General features: G+C 42.8%; 1 protein-coding gene across 4 annotated transcripts in view; it reads right to left on the bottom strand.

The window, feature by feature from the left end:
* Nucleotides 1–1,880: 1,880 nt before the first annotated feature.
* Slc38a4 (solute carrier family 38 member 4) overlaps nt 1,881–23,375 on the bottom strand; it is an 86,178-nt gene continuing 64,683 nt past the window's right edge. For 3 of the 4 annotated variants that reach the window (XM_040753902.1, XM_021225493.2, XM_021225491.2), the window contains exons 3-16: nt 23,148–23,238; nt 22,527–22,642; nt 19,870–19,943; nt 19,301–19,393; nt 16,767–16,848; nt 16,582–16,685; nt 16,437–16,495; nt 15,423–15,698; nt 15,217–15,296; nt 14,037–14,137; nt 12,455–12,579; nt 6,596–6,740; nt 5,498–5,595; nt 1,881–4,158 (exon numbers count right to left, since the gene is read on the bottom strand). In XM_040753902.1, the coding sequence (XP_040609836.1) occupies nt 4,057–4,158; nt 5,498–5,595; nt 6,596–6,740; nt 12,455–12,579; nt 14,037–14,137; nt 15,217–15,296; nt 15,423–15,698; nt 16,437–16,495; nt 16,582–16,685; nt 16,767–16,848; nt 19,301–19,393; nt 19,870–19,943; nt 22,527–22,642; nt 23,148–23,238 (1,546 nt within the window). In that variant the 3' untranslated portion in view covers nt 1,881–4,056. The remainder of the gene's footprint in view (nt 4,159–5,497; nt 5,596–6,595; nt 6,741–12,454; nt 12,580–14,036; nt 14,138–15,216; nt 15,297–15,422; nt 15,699–16,436; nt 16,496–16,581; nt 16,686–16,766; nt 16,849–19,300; nt 19,394–19,869; nt 19,944–22,526; nt 22,643–23,147; nt 23,239–23,375) is intronic. The other variant, XM_040753903.1, reaches the window with a different exon arrangement.

Raw genomic sequence — 23,375 nt, 5'->3', positions numbered from 1 at the left:
GTTATCCAGGTAAGGTGTGGCTGTGGCTTGCTCCTTCTCTGAACTTTCAGCATTTCCCCCTATAACTGACTTCAGGCTTTTATATTAAGACCTACTAGAACTTGTGCTACAGCAATGTTCTTTAGATTTGGAATTTTTAAAAAGTCTAATTACTGAAAAGAGGACTTTTAGAACTTGAGACAAAGGTTTTCATTTAAAACTCCTGTGTACATGTGAAAGGAAAATATAACATTGTTCATATGTAAAAGAAAAATAAAACATATAACACATTTTATAACAAAACATTATCCATATGAAAATATAAAATATAACACTGGTTAGGGTATTCTCATTTTTTTATATGTAAAATGCAACTCTTAGGGGTCAATGTTTAATTTCTGTGTAAGAATCATAGATGTTTGTATTTTCCACAGAATTATCTTTCTGCCATAAGTGTTTTTTGATGCAGAAGTATTTAGTAAAAAGGCCACTGCTCTCCCTGGGATGTCCCTTCATGCTGCTACTATCTCTTCTATTTGTCAGACTGACATTTGGAGAACTCTAGGAGTGTAGGCGAGAACCTAAAGTGCCTATAAGATGCCTCTGAGCTTCCAAGTTGTGCAAGAATCATATACCATTAGTCAGCATACGTTCCTCCCTCTAGTTTAATCTTCCTTTAAAAACAAACAAAAAGAAACAGACCAGAGGCCGGGTGGTGGTGGCTCACGCCTTTAATCCCAGCACTCGGGAGGCAGAGGCAGGAGAATCTCTGTGAGTTCGAGACCAGCCTGGTCTACAAGAGCTAGTTCCAGGATAGGTTCCAAAGCCACAGAGAAACCCTGTTTCAAAAAGAAAAAGAAAGCCAGACCAGAGAAATGTGTATCTGCAAGACTCTTGACCAAAAGCATTTCTCTAGTGCAAGACAGAATGAACTTACCAGTGGGAAGAATGGGTCTTGCTGTTCCCAGTGACCAACAACAGTCCTACAGTTTCTTTCTTCTTTCTCTTAGTTGCCTCCCATTGCATTCTCCAGCCAGTAGCTAGGATCATCTTTCTAAAATGTATCTTTCACCTCCTTTTATGTCCTTCAGAGACATCTGCAGTATCTGGGGTAACCAGCACACATACCAGGCACACAGGTAAACACAAGCATGGTCTGTGGTATAGGCCGGGAGATGTATGTGGGGTGGTGTTAGAATGAGCCCTCCCTAAATGTTCATGTCTTAGCCTTGCAGCTTAGGCAAGGGGACTGCATGATGTGAGATCTTTACAAAGGGATAGTATATGTATTATGTGGATGGACCCCATGCAGTCCCCAAAATCCTTAAAAGGAATGCGAGAGTGGGAGAGAGATCTGAATTGGAAGAGCATGTGTTGTGAACTTTGAAGATGGAAGAATAGGTGAGGAGCCATGGAATCTAGGTGACTTCTAGAAGTTGGAAAAGGCAAGGGAATCGATTAGATCCAACCCTAGAACTTCCAGAAAGAGGCAGAGCCACCAGTCCTTGATTTTAGGACTGCTGACTTCTACAACCATAAAATAATGTTACTGATATCCCCAGAGTCTTTTGAGATCATGCCTTACTGTGAAGCCCAGGTCGGTCTCATATCAACAATTCTGCTTCGCAGTGCGCAGTATGCGACCCCATGCCTGGCTTTAAATTTTCTCTGTGTTCACACCACTAAGTGTGCTACTTTGTCCCAACAGCAACAGTATGTGTACATGTGTGAGATGAAGGCACTGATATGTTTTGTGTTTTCCGGGGAAGAAGGACCTGTACTTTTGCACCTGCACAGTGAACGTGCACGAGTTTAAGACAGGTGACATTTGGACTTTCAGTTTCACTTCATGCACAAATAACCCACAGCCTTCTTTATTGAGAAGGAAAACCACAGCTGGATCATTTGAAAAGTTCATTTATTATATACCAATATACAGTCTCTGTAATAAAAAATCTCCCCAGTACATCGAACCACCTTATAAATGATATAAGAAAATAAAATTTGCATCTGTTTACAAATGGGTTAAATTTGCCAGAACAAGGTACTCTGCAAATCTGCCCTGCAGCTTGTGCAAACCCTACCCCTGAAAATGGCCACACGAAGGAACGGTGCTGTGTGTAGTCTTTGGCACGGTCGTATTGCTCTTGGACTATTTCTATAATTACAAGTGTGGATACTTTCAAGTTAGTCATTCTCAATGTAAAATACTCAAAATATGTACAGATTTTACAGTTTTCCAATGGTTTTGGATCAACCTTTTATATTTACATTTAAATATGTTCAAACTAAACATATTTAATATTTGTAACATATCTTTTCCACTTTCTATCTTGGTTTATTTGTTGGGTGGATGAAAATGGAAAGACATCTTAAAGATGTTATTTAGTGATTTTTTTCTCCCAAATCATAATAACTAAAAAGTTATGATAGTTTCTAGTAATGCTCAATTTCTATCACAAGGCATACCATTCTATAGTATATAACTCCAGAAAACGATACATAAAACAAATATATATTTTTAGGCACACTGCAGAAAAACTGTTGTAGTATGACAGTATTATCATCATCCTGATATGTATATGTCATACTTGGCTTTACTGAAATGTAAAGTACATGACAAATAACTGAAAAAAAATAGTAGTGAATGCCAAACATTCTAGGCAGTGAGTCACAACTGAACTCCATCCCATGTAAGTGTCTATGGATGTGAACAAGAATGGCAGTCTGTATCTCCATGTCACATTAGCGCATCTATGTCTAACCACTTGACATTAACAGATGAAAGTCAGCAAATTCCCAAGCGAGCTAAAAGAAGCAGAGTCCATTCTAGACATGCTAAACTCAAAGACCAGTGCTAGTACTGAAAAATATTTACAAACGAGGAGCCCCTCCCTTTGCTACCTTCCTGTAGATGATTATAGTGTTGTAAACAGTGAAGAGCATTACTGAACTATGTACAACTTTGGGGTCAATTTTTAGATACCTCCAATGGACAGTAACATACATACACATGGATTTTTGAGCCCACTAGCTTACTTCCCTGCCCCAACCTGATAATATAATTGTTTTGACTGTGGAGTAAGAAAACTTCATATGTAAAAAATGAAAATCCAATGTACCATATGTCAACATTCTGGCAACTACAGAATGAAATTATATATACAAACATATAGCACAATCACAGTTTCCTGCACTGAAGGTTTATCAAATAAAAATGTATCAAAAAATACTGGGTAGCGTGTCTCCACATGAATTATGGTCTTCTGAAAATTACGCATGAGAATGGAAGACAAGAGGGAAAGCCTTGTTCAAAGACAAACGTGTGACAAAAATGCCAGGAACAACATGAAAAAGCAGGTGCTGTCTCACTCGGCAGTCTAGCTAAAAGCATTATTCTGTTATTTTTCTTTTTTTGATAATTAAATACCACCCCACTCCCACTGTCCATTTAGTGAGATGTTTTAACATCTACCGTAAAAAAAACCCATTGACACTAATTCACTGTAATAAGTAGGTTGGGCAAACAACTCTTTTAGTATTGAAACAAAGTACTCTAGACTGGTACCTGTCATTCATGTACCTTACAGGGACAGTTCCCAAGATACGTGCCTGCCTCAGTCAGTCAGTAGTCAGTAGTGTTACTGTAGGATGGGAGATGGCCATGAGTGACAATGGCTTTGCCACTGGGGCATTTTTGCTTGGTGCTCTGAGAACACAATGATTTGCTAATCTGGGGTGGTGAATTGTGGGCAGAGTAACAGGGGCACGGCATTGTCTGCTGACCAAGACATGCAGCCAACCAGATTCTGCTTGCACAACTGCAAAACACACCTCGGGCATCACACACCGCACTAGAAGGCCTGGGTTGAAATGTGTGCCACAGGTTTTTAATTCATCATTCGCCATTCCCGACCAAACCCATAATTTTCTCTTCCACAGGTGTCAGGCAATGGAATTAGGAATTGTCTCTGGAATCTTCTCGTTATTTCTTCTGAATAACATCCCAATCAAGGCAGGTAAATTGTCCTCTGGAGCATAATTTCGGCCATTTCCAATGGAAAGCTTTTCCTCAGGTTAGTGGTGCTTGGGATTTGGAGGGTTGTAAATCCAGTCGATTATAATGAGCGCCATGCTTCCCATCATGAAGATGATTCCAGTCACGAGGAAGACCAAAGCCTGCGGTTCAGAGGGAGCACATTAGGGAGCAGAGACCCGAAACAGCACAGTTTGCTTTAGGACATTGTCACAGGGTGGTAATGTACCTTGTATATTCTTAGTGACACATGTCAGGTCACTTTAGGACCCTCCTTGGGAAAGGATTGAAAACATATAGCTTAAGGGTCAGGAGGAGAGTAGTAGTGATTGTTTTGGTACATGAACATAGGGGGACTACCAAAAATTAAGCGAGATGCAGGCCAGACTCGGTGATGTAGGAAATACTCATGACCTCCTGGGTGGAAAGGGTCAGACATAGTGAGAGTAGCATTCGTGATACAACTGACAAATCACATAAAATAAAATGAAAGCCCAGTGTATGTTGAATATTTCTAAAAAAAAAAGACAAAAGTATAGGCATCTTTGTAAGTAGGAATATTGAGAACATCTATCCTTCAGAAGCTTAACTGGAAGAGTCCTTAAATATTCCACATAGATCAGTCTTATAATGCTACCCCTTGGAGAGCAGCAAATGAAATTTGTCATTAGCAGGGCTCTAGGAGACAACTTTAAATCTGGCCAAGATGAGTACTTTCCCCGGGGCAACCGCTATAGACACCCAAGCAAGAGGGAGCACACGGAGTCCAAATTTGGGGGAAAGATGACAGGAGGGGATTGCGCTATCAAGTTGCCCTTCCATCCACGGGCATCCCAAGAGGTGAGTAACTTCAAGACTTGGATTTAGAAGCATTCTTTCCAAGCCTTAATAGAAAGCCCTTTTAGCTGGTCATCAATGCCTAATTATGGGTAAGAGATCTTTTGCGATGTATGTCTCTATAGTGTTTATTATGGAAAGAAAATATGTATGTCATAGTATAATAAGATGATATTTTATACCTGAAAAGATTAACTGAAAAATGATCGATTCTAGTTTTTACAGAACACACAGGGTTTGATAGAAAGGAAACAAAAGCCACCTTTGCCCTTGTGAATCTAGAAAATGGGACTAAATTGCTGCCATTGCCCACACTGGGAGGGGGCCCAGTATCTTCCTCTAATGCCACAGCACATCCAGCCTGGCACTGGATGCCAGTGGGCATGTAACATGCATGCCCGTGGGAAATACACCAAGACAGCATTTGCCACATAGAATATCTAGTTATTTGCTACCAGAAATACAAGAATCCTCTGAGTGTCAGAAATCCTCTCCTTCCCCACTGTCGGGCTGCCCATTTTCAGCCCGTGGCTTTTGCTTATTTTGGGGTCTTGCCTGTTTCATTATTCTAAACCATGTGTGTTTTCTGACTTCCTCTAAGTAGTTGAGATACTTACAGTAGGGGTCATTACAAGGCTTACTTACCCCAACCTTTTGGGGTGACCTAAGAGGTTCCTTCTTGACAAGTTTGAGATAAAAAGCTGCTGGAAGAATGAAAATCAACATGGTGGCAGACGAAGCCCCTGGGGAGAGAGATGCAGGGCAGTTAATGTCTTGCACAGTTGGTTGCCCCAGAAAGTGGGTATCTGCAAGCACACGCTATGGGACAAACAAATGTAATGCTATTTTGTTTTTCTCAGCACTGAAAGCAACATTTAAGTCATAGTCCCTCTTGCCTACATATTTCTAGGATGTGTCTCTATAAAGAAGATTAAAGTATGCCTCATGTTGTAGGCATGTTAAGTACAACAATAATAAGCAATAAAAGGCCAAACAATACAAGTTGGCAAAGACTTAGATAACTTTTACACACTCAGAGGGCTGAACTCAACACTCAAGCTTCCTGTCCACACCTGATTCTATTAAAAAGTCATTCTACCCTGGCAGTGGTGCTGCTCGCCTTTAATCCCAGCACTTGGGAGGAAGAGGCAGGTGGAACTCTGTGAGTTTGAGTCCAGCCTGGCCTATAAAGTGAGTTCTAGGATAGTCAGGGCTACACAGAGAAACCCTATCTCAAAGAAACAGACAACAAAGTCCATTCTGCCCTGAAAATCTAGTAAACCCTTTGCCTGGATGGAGAACTTAAACACACCAAGAGACCATGTGGTTAAAGGAAATGAGATGTTTTGGACTATCAGCCTTCATGCCTCTAAAGACATCCTCAAGACTCCAGCTGGCACTCACAGACTTATGGTAGCCAGCCCTTACTTTCCCCTTGAAGACAGAGCTACGGCCCATGCCCGATCCTGTGTCCACCAAAAGATATGTGATTTGATTTCTCTAAGGCTCAGTTTCCTTGTCTCTTGAAAGGGCACTTGGATGATATGGCTATACCTGGATGCCAACATCAGGTGAGAGGCAGAGAACATAGCCAGGGTGGTCCCTGAGCCCAACAGGGGCTCATGGGATTCTTATTAGCCCGAGAGGGACAAGGAGCCCCGTCTACATAGCACAATTTTCATATCTGTCATTTAAGGAGGCATAAGTCTGAACAGATCCAACAAAAGCTCTTGTGAAACTTACCTATGAATCCAAAGATGTATTTGATGGTGGGCACGAGGATGACCAGGACATTGTTGAGCGCAATGATCACGACAGCGATCAGGAAGTGCTTTATCCAGCTGAAGGGTCTTTTGGGAAACAGCAGTGTGATCACAGAGGTCCGAATCTGCAACAAGGATTTCAAAGGTGTGAGCACTTCTTTAACTTTTTTTTCCCCTTGAGACATGGTTTCCTCTGTGTAGGCTTGGCTGTTCTGGAACTTATTCTGCAGACCAGACTGGCCTTGAATTCAACTGAGATCCACCTGCCTCTGCTTCCCAAGTGTTGGGAACTGCCACCACTAGGCTGGTTTTAATTTTTGTTACAAGTATTCTAAAGTGTTTTGTTTTATCCACACTCCCCATGCTGCTATCCCCCCAAATCCTGATGCTTTTTCTCACGTTTTCATTGTATTGAAACACACGTAGTGGCATTTGTCATCTTAAATTTGTACAGCTCAGCAGAATTAAGTCTATTCGTGTTGCTGTGTCAAACTCACACTGATTTGTGATGTCTGAGAGTGAGATCTTTCCTTGGCTGCGTATCATGCACCCACTTTTTTAGATATTAGAAGCTTTGTTCAAAACTAATCTTGGGCAGAAGAGATAACTGCTCCGTACAGGTTGGAGGCAGGGAAGACCCTGCTGACGGCTAACCGTGTCTTATTCTCATTAGACCAGCCTAGGCATCGAACACAGACACCAAGATGACTTAACACAGCCTGTAAGGCAATTTCTGTAAACCTGGCTTTTTCTTAATTTTCCATTTTATTTAACATTTCCCACTGGCATTTTTTGTTAAAGTGGTACTTTTTGTGCTCCCCGCCCCCACTAATAGATTACAGATTCACAGAAGGCAAACAGTGGGACTCAATAACCCCAACATTCCTCAGAGATCCTGCTCAGTCATTTACACATAGCAGGCATGCAGTAAATGTTGAATTAAACTGACAGCAGGAATCTTTGCTCTCCCTTCGGGGTCCCCCACAGATTCCAGCTCTCTTTCAGCAGCTGAAAAAGTACGCCAAGACTCAAGAGAGACTCCGCCTGCAACAGAGCTCAAGTAACCGCAGTGTCCATAGACAAAGAGGTCACGGTGGGAGAGGGTCAGCGAGCATTTGGGTTTGGACAGCCCGACAGAGAAACATACTTACCTTTGGAATCTCTTAAGAGGTCACTCTTTGGACTCAGTAAGATTACTCTATTGGCCTTTCAGTGAGTAAGCCCTTCAGTTAATTTGAGGCTTCCCATGTTTGGAAGTGATGGGGTCAGTTTTCACTTAAAATTTTCAGTCTCAAAATCTCATAAGGGTACAGAGACAGGAACTCATTGCAGAAACAGCAAATGTGAGCTCCATTTTGAGACATGTACCGACAACTCGAAAAAATGCAAGCTAAATCGTCTGCAGTTTCTCCTGTGGCATTCCTTTCATACCATTCATGGAAAATGAAAGCCATCTGTGTAGGTCTAGAATGGCAAACTGCACAGTGTCACAAATGGTTTCACAGTGACTTTGTGAAAGAGTGTAAAAATTGGATTAGTGAAAAATATGAAGCGCGCTATGAAATGCACTTCAAGGAAGGCAAGTAGTCTGATGCCACTTTCCCCAGTAACTGGGACATGATGACCTGTGATGAATGCTTGTCCCATATTGTGCACAGAAGCCAGCATTAGTGGACTTGCAATATGTTTTCTATAGTGGAGTGTGTTGCTCAAGGGTATGAAAGACTGGGAAGCTTACAAACAAAGCAAACTAAATACAAATTCAAGTTCCATGAAGATGCCATGCTTATATGTTTTGTTGTTATGAAAGCACTCAGGTTAAAACAAACAAACTTTTTAGCCAGGTCAAGGGCAATCCTGTATGCTCAGGGCCTCCGAGAATAACCCGGGTTCCTAAGGTCATGTGGTAGATGAAGGTGTGGCCTATGGAAAGAGAGGACAGAAAGTGGGCAGGTATAAATGCAGCCTGGTTGGAGTGAATGCAAAAGCTTTGTTCTCATGGAGAGTGAGCCGAAGAAAATCCCTCACAGGACTGAAGAAAACACGGGGCATCAATACCTGCTGCCCCAAGAGGGCAACAGTGCCAAGGAGGAGGCAGGCTGATCGTGGCCTTGGACAGGGTTAGAAAAAAACTGGTCAATCTATGTCACACCTCTCCTTTATGAGAGAGTGGATCCAAAGGCTGGGGCAGTTCTGTTTCCCCACACCAGGACAACAGAGGTAACTCAACCTTATTACCCACAAAGGTCCAGTGCTCCTCCATTTACCCATGTGCCCTTTACCTACTGATTCGAACCGATAAGGATATAAAAATGCAAGTCCAGGAAGTCCCCAGCACCAGCCAGGGCTCCTGATGCAGAATGTGACATTAGGAAGTTTCCATGTACTTTCTGGGAAGAACGTCAATTGTTAGGAGGCGCCCTGTGCTGATGTAGGGCCCCAATGTGAGAATCACAGATACGGAAGTCAAGTGGAAAGGGACAGCCTTGATTAGACACGCTCAATAAACACAGACTCTCCCACTGAGCAGAAATGATGCCTTCTCCGAGCTATAGGGCTGCTCAGGGATCGTATCTTGGGAATACCAGCTCTACTGCAGTTCCTAACAGTGCTTACAGTATTGCTATGACTACCTTTGTGTACGATTCAGAACAGGGGATCTGGGGGCAGTACATGCAAAAGGGATGATTATCCTTCGAGAAGATGAACTAGCTGGGGCTGGAAAGTCTGAGAGGTGATTTTCTGAACATACTACTGTTGTGGGAATTCATTCCCGTGATAGCTTTGGGGTACCGGCCTTAGGGCGTGGCTTCTTGTCTGCAGATGTGACTCTTCAAAGGAGAGAGACAGAGGTCACACTCTCTCTTGGGTTGAGAAGATGGGGGTAGGTGGGTGAAGCAGCATGTGACTGGTTCCCATCTCCCTAGGGCAGAAGGACTTTGCAACTGGTTATACCTTGTCCAGTATCCATGAGTCTGTTTTCCCCATATATGCGTGTGTGTGTGTAGTGGTTCCCGTAACATACTACAGGTAGACTTTGCCCACTTAGGAGAAATCATAAAGGTTACTAGCTTTTCTTTCTGTCCTTTGTGGTGACACGTGAACCTTGCTGCATGAAGGGAAGTACACTTGCAAATGTCACTGTCCATCCTCCAGAAGGAGGGGCATCCCATAGTGGACCGCCTACCCCATACCTAAGGAGATCCATGCTAATGCAGAACTAGCCTCGATTCACTTCTGCATCTATTCAACAGACATCAGACGGCTCCTGCACACTAGTGCTAAGAAGGAAAAAAAATCAACCTAAGGAGATGACAAGAGGATAAGAGAAAACTGGGCACACAACTCTTATCCTCTCATCTAAGAAAGAGTCAGGTTACCATGTCCTGCAACACAAAGAATGCGAAATAATAGCTAAGACTGCTAGATTTGAACCCAGACCAGGTTTGTTTTGTTACTTGTATGTGAGAATATTATGGTATATAAAAAAGTTTCTTGACCATCAAATGTCTTTTTTTTTTCTTTTTAAAAATGATTTACTTATATATTTACAGTGTTCTCCCTTCATGTTTGCCTGCAGGCCAGAAGAGGGCACCAGATCTTATTACCGATGGTTATGAGCCACCATGTGACTACAGGGAACTGAACCTAGGTCCTCTGGAAGAGCAACCAGTGCTCTTAGCCTCTGAGCCCTCTCTCCAGCCCTCAAGTGTTTGTGACTGCAAAGAAAGCTGTTGGGGAGAGCCATGGAGCCACACCCTCCAGGTGAGCCATGCCATGCAGGAGAGCCACACCCTGCATTTGATTCACTAAAATCCTGGCCCCAAGTTACAAGAAACGAATAAAAACACTACCCACAATATCTACCACTTAGCCAAGAACACCTCAGAATTTGGCTCTTTAGAACTTGACTGGGACAAGGAGGTGGCCACTTGCTTGTCACCATCACATTCATGGCCATTTGATTTACTTGTCCAGATCCTCACTCCCATGAATAAACTTGAAAAGGTAGTTCATACATTTCAGGGAAGGCAAGATTCGCCCAAAGACCATTTTTCATATTCAACGCTGCTGGCTCATCCTCGCATTCTGTCTGTGACCCCTGTAACTGTGGCAGTGAAAGGTTATGCATGCCGTGTGCAGGAAATGGTAGACATTGGCTACTTTCCTGGATGTTGGTTCTTAGGGCCAATCTCGATCCTGATGGCATCTAACACTGACAAACTCCTGTAGTTCCTGATGCTCAGAGTCAGCACAGAACGAGAATTTCTAAGGGAGGTTTGGATTGTCAATGGCGAGATGTGATATTTGTCAAGACTAGTTTTTACTTCCCATTCTAGCAATGAGCCTTGCCTTAGCTTCACAGTTCCCAACTAGCTGCGTGACCACCACCACGCCCTTCAATCTCTCCAGACTATGTGCGAACACACCTTATCAAGGGCTTGGGAGTAAAGCAAATTAAAGATTGTAACAGATTCCTTGCATAAAATAGGTAAGCAACAATGCAATCGTTTCTGGTATGCCAAAAGCCACAAGGACTCCAACAGTTTTTGCCAGAGTAACTAGAAATTTCATCATATAGAACATCCCGCTCAAGCCTGAGCTCATTTTAGGCTAAAGTTCCACATATGGCATTCAGAATGCTCTTGGATATGTTAGAGGCCAGGCGTTATTTAAGAGGGAAGTACTAGCCACGATAGCGACGAGGATTTGATTTCATGCACTCATGAAAAAGGAATGTGACAAAATACGCTTCAGCACACAAGCGGTACTTAAAGGGACCACACCACATTATTTAAGTTGCTGTCTCATGCTGAGTCCTGTGTGGAACGTTTTGTCCACAGCAAAGATGGTTGCTGGGTCGCTTATCTTTACCCCCTAAAATGGATGAGTAAACTGAGTATTTACAAAAGGGACAGAGTTGGCAGGTCGGGGAACACCTGTGTTTGTTCATAGGCGGTGTTTTAACTCTTGTAGCCCAGTGCTGAAGTCCATGACAAACCGAGACCCTGACTAGTGCCAACGCGCAGAAATCTCAAATGCCAGAAGGTGTGTGTCTGTTTTGGTGGGAGAGATCAAAAGCAGGGTGGTGGTGCATGCCTTTAATCCCAGCACTCGGGAGGCAGAGGCAGGTGGATCTCTGAGTTTGAAGCCACCCTGGTCTACAGAGCTAGTCCCAGAACAGTCAGGGCTATTACATACACAGAGAAACCCTGTCTTGAACAACAACAACAACAACAAAAACCACCTCCTCCTTTCTGGAATGTCATTTACTTAATGAGTCTCCTGCCCCATGAGCCACCAAAATGTCAGATTCAATAACCTGAACACAACAGACTGAGAACAAACTGAAACACCTTCAAACTTGCAAGATACAAGTGTAAGTGGCATTGGCTTTCACGTTTCTGGAGGCAGAGCTGCTTGGCAGCCCAAGCACTGCTTGTTTTTATTTGAATTTAAAAAATAAAGGCATGTGCTACCACTGCCCAGCTTGTGAACTTTAAGCCCAGCACTCAGGAGGCAGAGGCAGGTGGATCTCTGTGAGTTTGAGACCAGCCTGGTCTACAGAGCGAGTTCCAGGGCAGCCTCCAAAGCTACAGAGAAACCCTGTCTCGAAAAACCAAAAAATAAATAAAGTTCATGTTTTTTCTTATACTTTAAAAACACTATCTAAAATCACTTGCTGAGTCTATATATTAAGTGGTCAATTTTAAGTGACTCCAAAATTCTATGAGAAAAAAAATAATTGTCTGGGATACACAACTGCAAACACAAAGACACTTAAATCTACACTGAGTCAGAACAATGCACTAATCCTTCAGAACTTGGTGTTACTTACTGGGAAGAGGACAATGGGCACAGTTAGTGTCACTGCCACCAGGACTGCCACGCGTACCATGAGCAGGGGGGTATCAAATGTGTAGACTTTGCTGTAAGCATGGAGTAACTCATCTTCAACTTCCCCTGCAAGACGAAGAGTTGGGGGGTTGATGAGTCGGCACCGGCTCCTCACAGAAACGTGTGATGACGATGGAGGAGACGAGGGTGGAAGAGGCCCAGGCGTGGGAGTCAGACAGTCCTGAAGCTCGTAAAGCTAGAGCATGAAGGGCTGATGAGCTTCTTGACATGATTTGTACCATGTAAATCTAAGTCTGCTACAAAGAGCATCACAAACCAGGACAATGCGCTTTCACTAAAAGGAAGGATAAGCCTGAGTCCCACCAGCTTGTCTCACCCTCGGCACCATCAACATCCTCTGACCAGTCAGTCATTCAGTCTCTCTCTCTCTCTCTCTCTGTGTACATGTTGGGGGCAGAGGTTGGTGGGGACATGTTTTCCTCAATCACTTACCTTCCTCTTTCAGACAGAGTCTCATTGAACCTGGAGCTTGCCATTTTGGCTAGATTGGTTAGTCAGCAAGACCCCAGGATCTCTCTTTGGTCACTAGCACTGGGGTTACCAGTACATGCCTCCATAGCCAGCTTTTACATGGGTGCTGGTGATCCAAACTCAGGTCCTCTTGGGGTTTTAAAAGGCTGCCTTACAAAACTCATTAGGAAAGCATGCAAGGATGCAAGTGTGTTCTTACTGGATCTCCCAGTCATTTTAGTCTAAGATTTATCTGATGCCTTCTTTGAAGACAGTCATTCTGAATACCAGACACAAATGCACATAGATGCAGCCTGGTTTCCCCCCTTTTTCTCTCAGGATGAGACAAGGGGTACGAATACACTCAGTGGTATTGATCTTGGCTTTCACAAACCTGTGACCAATGAGGAGCTAATGCCGAATCGAGAGCAAGCTAACAGTCAAATATTAAGCAACCACTTTTCCCTAAAAAGAGTTTTACGTTTTACTGTATAGACTTGGATTCATTCTCATTGTTTCTAGCCTGAGCTGGACTGGGAAACTAGACAAAGAAACATCACTTATATGTGAAGGAAATTAACTTATTTGAGGAGTGTGTGTGAACATGTACATATAGAGGGTGATGTTGGGTATCTTCCTCTATTGCTTCCTTGTTTCACTGACTCACAGATCACAGATTTTGTTAGCTTATGAGTCCCAGGCATTATCCTGTCTCCAGTGCTGGGGTTGCAGTAATGTACTACCATGCATGGATTTGTATACGGGCAATGGAGAATCCAAACTTGGGTTTTTACGCTTGGAGTCAGGCACTTTACCTACTGAGCCATCATCCTAGCTGCAATTTGAGACTTCACCAGTTGCTACAATCTATTAGCCAGGTGAATCCACAGCCTGTTTCCTTTGGAAAGCGGCAAGGCTAAATAGAGCATTAATCAAGACTGCACCATTTACATACACACCATGCTACTCACAGAAGGAATGCAAAAGCATCTTATGTATCCAGGTGAATTGTCAGACTAAGCGAAAAGAGAAAGAAGGACAGGGTAACCTACCATAGAAAGTGAGGTAGCCAAAGAGAGCGGCAAGCAGGTACATGATGAGCATCCCTGTGATGGAAATGTTGGACACCGTCTGCATCTTTCTCCGGGACCGACTGGAAAGAAAAAGAACACCAAGCTTCATTTTAAAAACCTTTTTAAATATAACGAAATAATTATGAAACAAGACTTTAGACTTGTTAAATAAAGCTTACAGCTTATTTAAACTTGTCCCAGAGAGCTAAGGAAGACTTATTTCCCATTTCTCTTAAACAATGTTCTTTTAATCCAGTAGTTCCTTTAATGTCAGGTAAGCTTATCCACAGAAGATTAATGTAATTAATTAACTTGATTACATTAAATGGCCAGACTCAAACTGGCCCCTATGGCAAAGCTTTTCCGTTTCACACTGAGATGACTCCAGTAAAGGAAACAACCTAGGGAATCAGCAAAACCCCACTACCAAGAGATCAGACTACACAGAAGTTTCTAGAAACCAGTATAGATAGCACTCACCCAATCTTAAGGTTTATGGAGTTCATACTGTATGTGACTCACAAAGTAAATCTAAGATCCCCACTCCCAATAACTTAACGTGCTCCAGAACTTTATGAGGTAAATCAGAATTTAAAGGACAAGATAGCACCACTGTTCAGGTTTAAAATGTTAAGAATCATCGTCTGATACCCCAGCTGTTAGAATAGGTTCAGACCAAAGGAGATGACTATTAATGAGTCACAGATCCCTGCACTGGTCGAAACTAGCTAGTGTCCCCAATGTACACACAAGGCCATCAGTTCCAGTGAACACCTTTAAGGCAAGGAACTGACCACCAGTTGCTTGGCAAGGCTTCCCTAACTCATTTTAAGTTTTGGTTATCATGAGTATTGTTTCTTTCCAGTTTCAACAAAATCCACATTCAAATCCATACACCTGCCAAAAATCAATGCATCTACTATCTCCTCTTCTGCCTGTGGAAGATCCTTCCCTGAACCATAATGGCAGGATGGGAGAGGAAGCAGAGTCTGGCATGTGGGCTCACTCAAACCTAGCTTGAAACACATCACCAGTGAATTGTTGTAGCACAAACCATCTCTGCTCAGAAAGCCACAGGAGATGCCTCATCGGGCATCTTTGAATAGATGAACATATTTGCACATCAAATGAGAATGCTAAAATGATATGGCTGCCTTACTCTTTAAGTTCACTGTAGATGGGTAGGACCTCGGGATGGCAGACAAAAGCAAATGCTAGGATTGGGATGGCATAGGCGGTCTGTAAAACAAACACCGTATGTTTAGAGGTCCAGCATAGACGGTGATCCCAGAGCATCTCAGTGTATGAAATAAAACTCAGAGACCACAGTGCTCAGCATACGAGGGGTGTGGATCTGTCACTTACCCGGGAATTGAATACAAAGTATTTGGGTTGACACTTGTCACCAGTGTGAGCTTCGTACTCCACTCCACTGCCGTGAAGAGGGCCTGTGGCCTGGTTCTCATCCGGCCCTGCAGGGTTTCGGTGAGTGTAGTCCATCATGAAGTTCACACCAGTGCTCTCTGAGTTATTGGGCAACATAATCACGTGTATTGGAAGTGTGCTGTTGAACGTCAGGTTTCCAGCACCGTGATCCAGCACAGGCAGTGGGCAGGGTATTTGAAATTTTTTGTAAATCACCTACAGTCAGTCATTAAAAATTAAAACAACAAAAATAAAAGAAGTCAAGCTTTGAGGGGGAAACAATGAAATGAAAATCCACCGGTGTGGCTTTAGGGGTGCGGCTGAGAGAACTCAGTTGAGATCTCCTTGGACTATCAAAGGAAACAGCTGCAACTATGATTGGCAAAGCTCCTTTCTAGTCAATAGTACCAGGCTTTGGTGAGCCACTCCAGACCTTTCTGGCTCTTTATGACAAAGATAATTTCTTCATTACATCAAAATATCCATGACACAAGTCATCAAAAATTCTTTCCTCTTCCTTTACCTCTTTGGGGGAAAAGATTTACAAATTTCACATCTATGATATTTTAAGAAATTTCTCCTTTGTTAGAGTTGATTTCTTTTTTAGTTCTGCTATGCTCAATGCCTCTTAGTGGGTAGAAAATGGAAGAGAGAATGGCTGACACATGCGCTACTCAGGTCTTCTAAAACACTGGGTCACTACCATGGTCCTTTGTCCAAATGTTCACCCAGAGATCCTGGATCATACCATGTGCTATGTATGACCTTGGCATTCTAATTAAACTATTTTTAAACCCATGAGTCTCCCTTTCTCATTCCAAATTAGAATACAATAAAATTGCTTGTGAAGCAAGAACTATTTTATGCTAGTGAAGTGCTTGGGCAAAAATGAGGACACTAATGAAACATGGCATGCTTGCCAAGCTACAAGGATCATGTCAACAGAGCACTTACCACACTGACAAAAAACACCATGCACGTCAGGGAAAATCCACTGGTATAGCCAAGGTAACCTACGAATTAGCAGAAATATTTTGGAAGGTGACTATAGTGTCTAAAAAAGCTTGCCTATTAGAATATGAAGTAAAGATAAACGTACTTTTAGTTAGTGAATTAATACCTAAATTTTTAAGAAGAGAGAGTGGAAGGATAACTCCCACAGACACAAATATCACGAGGTAGTTGCCATTGAGGTACCATTCCCTAGAAGAGAAAGAGAGAGGGTGTTGGGAACAGAAAAGGTAACGGAGTCACTCAGTTTCACAGAGAGAACCTAAGACATACCCAGTGTTTTCTTCAAGTCCCATGAATGCTCTGATTACTTCAGGTAGCTCATATTTAATGATGAAGAGGTAACTTGACATTGCTGAAAAGGACAAAGGGACTGCTTAGTGGTGTTACACACACACCGTCATCCCACGCAAGCTGTAAGAAGTCAGAGCACTCAGGACATCCATTCCCCTTAGAAAGATGAGCAGCATCTCATCCCTAAAACAGAATGTGAAGGCCCCACGCCCTCTACAAGGCTTTCAGGTTCACTTCAAGAGTACATATGTCTGTCTTTCCAGCTCAGACACAAGGGGCTGCTGCTAACAGTGTCCCTGTTGATTCTTGGTTAAATCCAACTTGAGGTTCTAGGGAAACTTCGGGTCCCACATTTTCACTCTCCTTAGTTAGAGATCGTCAAGGCCTGTGCTGTGTATGTCTACAGGTGGTGGTCTGACAGAAGGCAGCGAAGGCCAAAACCGACATAGCAGAATTGCAAGGCAGGTCTCTGCGCACTCCCTTCCCCAAGTGACATCTGTGGGGTCCTCTGTGGTCTCCCAGAGCCACACACAGAATCTCGACCCATGGCCACTGAAAGTCTTTTAGATTGATAAATAGAGTATAAGAGACAACAGCTTCTCCACCATTTTGTCTGTTAAGGGTTTGGGTTTTTTTTCTCTTATTCCAGTTTCCCATTGGTCAAGAAAAATTACAGAAAGGATCAAATTTCACCTGCACTATTTTGAAAACATCATAAAAACCTATAAAACCAGCCAGGCAGTGGTGGTGCACACCTTTAATCCCAGCACTTGGGAGGCAGAGACAGGCAGATCTATGTGGGTCTGAGGCCAACCTGGTCTACAGCACAAGTTCCAGGACAGGCTCCAAAGCTACAGAGAAACCCTGTCTCAAAGCAAACAACAAAAAACAAACAACCCACCCCCCAACCTCTCCTTGAATACATGTCTGCATACATACATAAAACATGACAATTTTGCCTCCAATTAGAGGGATTTGTGCAGCACTCCATTCCCAAGTCCACCATTTGATGCAATTTGTTTCTAGTTTGTTAGGTGGCACACAGGCAGGGAGGCAATTAAAAGTAAAACCAGTAGGGCTGAGGTTGTAGTTCAGGGGGTAGAATGATTGCCTAGCATGCACAGGGATCTGAGTTCTGGTCCCCACACTACATAACAAGGAAAGGCTAGTTTTATACAGCTCTCAGCATGAGTGACACCCCTCTGGTGCAGTTGTATGGACAGGCATCTAAGTTGTACACCGAATTCTGACCAGGTTCAAATTAGTCCCTGAGCTTCCAAGGAGGTGAGAATGGTGCCAATCATTTCTGACACTATTGCGTTTCATCATTTGGTCATCTGAAAAATCTTGGAGAGACAGGTGTACATCATACCCTACCCTGCAGTTCAGGACATCAGGACATGAGGAACTCAATGACACATCCAAGATCACACTCTTGCAAAGGGCAGACTACGTGAAAAGCACAAGGCCCCTCACTCTGGATCACCGTCTCTTCCCAACAGTCAAAGCGAGATGGTTTCTCCGATAGCTGCCGTGTCTCCTGTCCACATGGCTTGGTTAATCTTTACAATGCCCTTGGCCACAGCCGAACCTTACAGAGCGTAAACAGGAGGTGTTTCTGATGAGCTGGCTCACGGAGGAACCGTTCGATTTTAGAGCTCTTAACTGCTGATTCTGGGTGATGTCACCACCGTTAATGTGTTTGGTCTTTGAAAATTCAGGGCGCTACAGGCCTGTTTGGGTAATGTCAATATCATCCTGCTAATGTCAAAACATCAGTGGCAAATGCCAAGTTTTTAGGGGGTTGAAAAATTAAAGTGTTCTAAATGTGGAGCTGCTAATTTAAGAAGCGCAAGTGGCTTCCCTTATGCCAAACCTCTAATCATACAAAATAGTTAAAGTGAGAGGATTTTCTGGGGTGGGGGTAGGCAGCCATGCTTCTTGTGCTTGGCTTAACACAGAGCCTGCTTTGATTCACACCTGGAAGTGTAATGGTGGCTGTAGTGACACTTTGAACAGCCATGGCACCATGACTCAGCTTGCGCAGTTAGGGCCTAAACACACTCTGGGCTCCTTATTTCAGATGTCACAAACTGAGGTGATCTCGTAAAACGCTCGATGATTTAAATCTCCGAAAAGCTGGAGATTTTTAACTAAACGTAGAGCAGATTCTTTAGTGAGCTTAAATGTTTATGGCCCCAATCCGGGAAAAGCAAAACAAAACAAAAACATACAACAACAAAACAAAGACAACCCCTGTGATTCTGGAGATGTCTACACAAGACTTTAAAAACAAAGTCAAATAAACACACACTGGGAGCTGTGGGTGTGGCTCAGTGTTAGAGCTCATGCATATTCAAGACCTCAGCGGCCTCAGTGCTGCCGCAGAGGGTTTGGTGAGATTTAATAATTAGAATGCTGTTGTCCGCTTGTTGCCAGAAGTTCTGTAGTTGCTCGTTTTATTGTGCATCATACGGAAAGTTCAAGTGGTCCATTGCAAGCTCCCCACTCACCTCCAATATTCTGCATTGTAATAGAGACAAAGGCTCCAATTTTCCCGGGCCATCCAAATGCCTTTTCCCCTAATTTTTCATAAATTAAAGACCCTATAAGGGAAGATAGAATTGCTGTGTTAGAGGGTCATTCTCATGCCTCTAGCATTGCTTTACATAACTCTACACTGGAATACTCAGCGTGTAACCAAATAGTAGAGAGAAATTACAAAACCAAAGGACCGGACCTCAGAAACGAATGAGCAATGTCGAACGCTCTCCAAACAGAAGCCACGGCTCCATTCGCCTGAGCTGTGTGTCCTTAGTAGCTATACCTACCATTTGCCAAAAATCTTTTCTTCCCCCTATTTGGCTTGAACTTGGGCCAGTCAGCTTCCATTCTTGATTCTCACCTGCCTGATTAACTAATAACCTTGAGAGAACTCATTGCGGGGGGGGGGAAGGGGGTCAGGGGAAAAAGAACCTGACTGACATCCTCCTTAGCTTATAATGCTGTATAAGTGAGAGGCTCTCTTGAGAATCAAGGAAGACAGCTTTTGGCTGAAGATGTGGGCTTAAAGGGAACATACCTCCTTCTTTGGCTGTCTTTAATAGAAGGTGAACCGAATAGAGTGATAATATTGCCACAGTAAGCAACATGATTCTGTAATGAAACAGCAAGTAGACAATACAAGTTTTATCATAGGTAAGACATTGCTATGCTAAACATTGCAATAAATTACAGTAATAGTTTTGCTTCTTCAACTGTCAACTTTGCAAAAGTATATGGAATTGGAGGATTCCGGGAAGTTTTTAATTGCCACCCAACTAGAACTTTCTGTGCTGTACTTGCTTCAGCTACTACCTAAAGCTACTTACATTGTGGTATAATCTGTCTCACAGGTGAGATGCTAATGGGCATGAAACTAGCACATCCATCCACTCACTCAGGGTCCAGGTGTGTGCCTGGCATATTTGCATCAACAGGTTGCAGTGAAAGGCTGTTTGAGAACACGACTAGACCTAGGCTTAGACACTCCAATTTCTTTTTTACTACATAAGAAAGGATGGTGCTTTGCTAACTGGAGGGTCGGGTGCAATAAAGAAAGCAGAGGATGGTGAGTGCAGCCGGCAGTACACTTGCTTATCTTCAAATGGAATTCATTGATATCAGGACTGTCTACACAACCGCATGTATGAATGGCTTCTATGTTAGTACCAATCAGCGTATCTCCAAAATAAAGAGGAGAACATGGGTAGAACCAGACATGGTGCACACACCTGTAATCCCAACGCTTGGGAAGTTGAGGCAGGAGGATTATTAGTACAAGGTCATCCTGGGCTATATAATAACACCTTGTTTCAAACAAACTAAAAAAATTGTGATTAGCATCATTTGGGTAATAAATGGGCATAACTAACATCTGAAATTTCAAAAAATAATCTTTCCTTTTGTTTACTTGAGAACACACATCTTCCCACATTTTATCTGATAATCCCAGCAAGAACACTACTGTATATGTACATTCAGACCACGGGTACACACTTATAGCTACTCTAGCCATATGTGTCCTGATATTCCAGAAACCAAGTCTTCCTGGACCGTCTAAATCAATGGCTTATCCATACATGTCACATGAATGTACCTGTTTTTAAAGAATTATGTAGTTCAGTTTCTGCAGTTTTGTTCCATGTAAGAATAGTGAGCATTCCTGTAGCTTAAACACATGCATACTATGAGACAAATTCTAAAAGTGAAACCGCTGGAATACTATGTCACTTGCTGCAAACTAAGGGCACAGCTGAATGTTTCTGAGACGCACAAAGCAACACCTATGGTGTTGAGTTGTGATGGTTCTGGTCAAATTAACCAGCTAAATGAAATGAAGCCTTTGTTTTAAATTTGGACTGCAGTCTTCTCCAGAAGATGGTCTATGGCTCCATGGTTGGGAAAAAGTGATTCCTGTTTCTGCTCATCAATGATCTGTGAGAATTTCTTAATTATTTCTAATGACATAAATGATTATTGAGAAAGCATTCTTTTTGGTTCACAGGTTGTGTTCATTAGAAAAGCATATAGATATACAAATATATTATGGGCCAATTATTCAGATGGGAAACAGCTAATTGATTTCAAACAATTTATTGAAATTGGTATAAAAATCCACTCAGCTAAAGCCTATACTACACGAAGTAGTTCATTTGACACAAGGTAAATATTTATAGTTCTGAAACTCAGTCCTTACATAGCTGTGTGGTTAGCTAATCGCATGCGGTGGCAGAACACAAATAGCACATATTGAAAGTGTATGTGCTGCATTCTTAGACAGTTAGCTCTCCAGGCTCCATGTTCATATGACACCTAATGTGCATATGAAATACTGAGAAGTGTGTCCTGGAAAACACCAAACTGTGTACAACCATGCAGACGTCTGTGGTTGTCCATCACAGGTGAGGCCCCTACTCAACCGTCCTATTGGTCAGCCGTGGAACACTGCTGCTTTCAGGCAGCCTTGGACCAAGCGTGGAGAAAGCATAGGGGTTTGGAAATAAGCTTCAGTCATCCACACATATCCTGCAGGCACTGTGTTAGGATTTAGGAAAGGGTGTGTGATGAGACATGGGGCCAGTTCTCTGGGTCTTGCAGTCTAGCAAGGGAGCTCGACACTAACTAAGGAAATCAGACAAGCACACAAGGGTGTTATAATGGAGGCACACCTATGACACACTGGCCCCTGTCACAGAAGGCAGACTAAGGTTAGGCTGAACAGAGATAGGAGAAGTGAAGAGAGGAAAGAGGGCTCAGAGACCATGTGCAAAGAAAGGCCAGTGCATTGAGTCTGATGTCCAGAGGCACAAGGAATAGGATTGGGGCATGCAGGCTCTTAGATGACATGAGTTATTTTTCCTAAGATTATTCAAGAATTTGATTTGCTTTGGGGAGGAATATTTCTGGTTACTGAACACTACGTTATTTTAGCATCAAGTGATGAGCTACTCTGGGAAATGGTTTCTTCTTCCTGTAGACTGATGTGCTTCGCGAACATGTTGGTGGTTGAATACATAAACATTCTACCATCTGATTAAAGACGGTCAAATGAGTGAGCTTGCTCATTCAACCGTGGCAGAAAAGCAAGAGCAACTTACTAATACTTTCTCAGATTACTCTCACTCACAAAGAATTTGCATCAGGGTGTCAGGTTATATGCAAACGTGGCACTAAACACAGTCATATATGTTCACTTACATAAAAAGGACGATCCCTGTATTGGCCATGGCATAGGACAAGCCTAAGATCCCACTGCCCATGATGGCATTACTCAGGTTGAAGGAGGACATTCCGAAGGAAGTCGTTCCGGGATGCTTGAGGAAAAGAAGTGCAGCATGAGTAACATTTGCTAAGGTACCAGTCTTGCCTTTGACTATCCCTCTCATATTATATCTCCCGGAAGAGACTGAAACCCCAAATGGAAGAGTAAGAGAAAACCACAGCGAGTAAAAGCCATTAATTACTCAGAGCATCAAAAACAATGTTTCATTTTGAATGGGATGCAAGCCTTGGCTTCAACGTAGGTCGCAGGCAAAATTAAAAATACCGAGGAGCAATAAGAAGGAGGGAAAACAATGTATGGCTGCAGGTTACATTTGGGTGAGAACTGATTTCTTGAAAAAATAAATTTCATAAATGATTCATGCAGCCATATGGCAAATGGGAAAAACAAGCCTTTATTCCAGTAAGGGCCTGAATAAACACAGAATGTGCTGATGAAGGCTTGGAAAATTTCAATCACGGTGTTTTCCCACCGAGACGGCGGTAGACCAGACACCTTTCTGCATGTTTACCTCCTGAAAGCAGAGCGTCACTTACGTGTTCATCCCCGTAATCGGCCAGCTTCTTCTTCCCCAAAAATCCATTCGTTAGGAACCTCTGACTTTCGGCATCTTCATTAGCAAATTGACTGAACAAGAGACGGGAGGAAAGCAAAAAAAAAAAAAAAAGAAAGAAAGAAAAAAGAAAAAAACCCAGGAAAACATTTCAGTAAATGCTCTGACTTGTGTTTGAGTGCAGGGCAATCTAATGAACTGTACCAGGGAA

Source organism: Mesocricetus auratus, unplaced genomic scaffold (genome assembly GCF_017639785.1).
Source record: "Mesocricetus auratus isolate SY011 unplaced genomic scaffold, BCM_Maur_2.0 Super-Scaffold_100010, whole genome shotgun sequence".
NCBI lineage: Eukaryota > Metazoa > Chordata > Mammalia > Rodentia > Cricetidae > Mesocricetus > Mesocricetus auratus.
The sequence above is the reverse complement of the archived record's forward strand: the minus strand, read 5'-3'. Positions and strand labels throughout refer to the sequence as shown.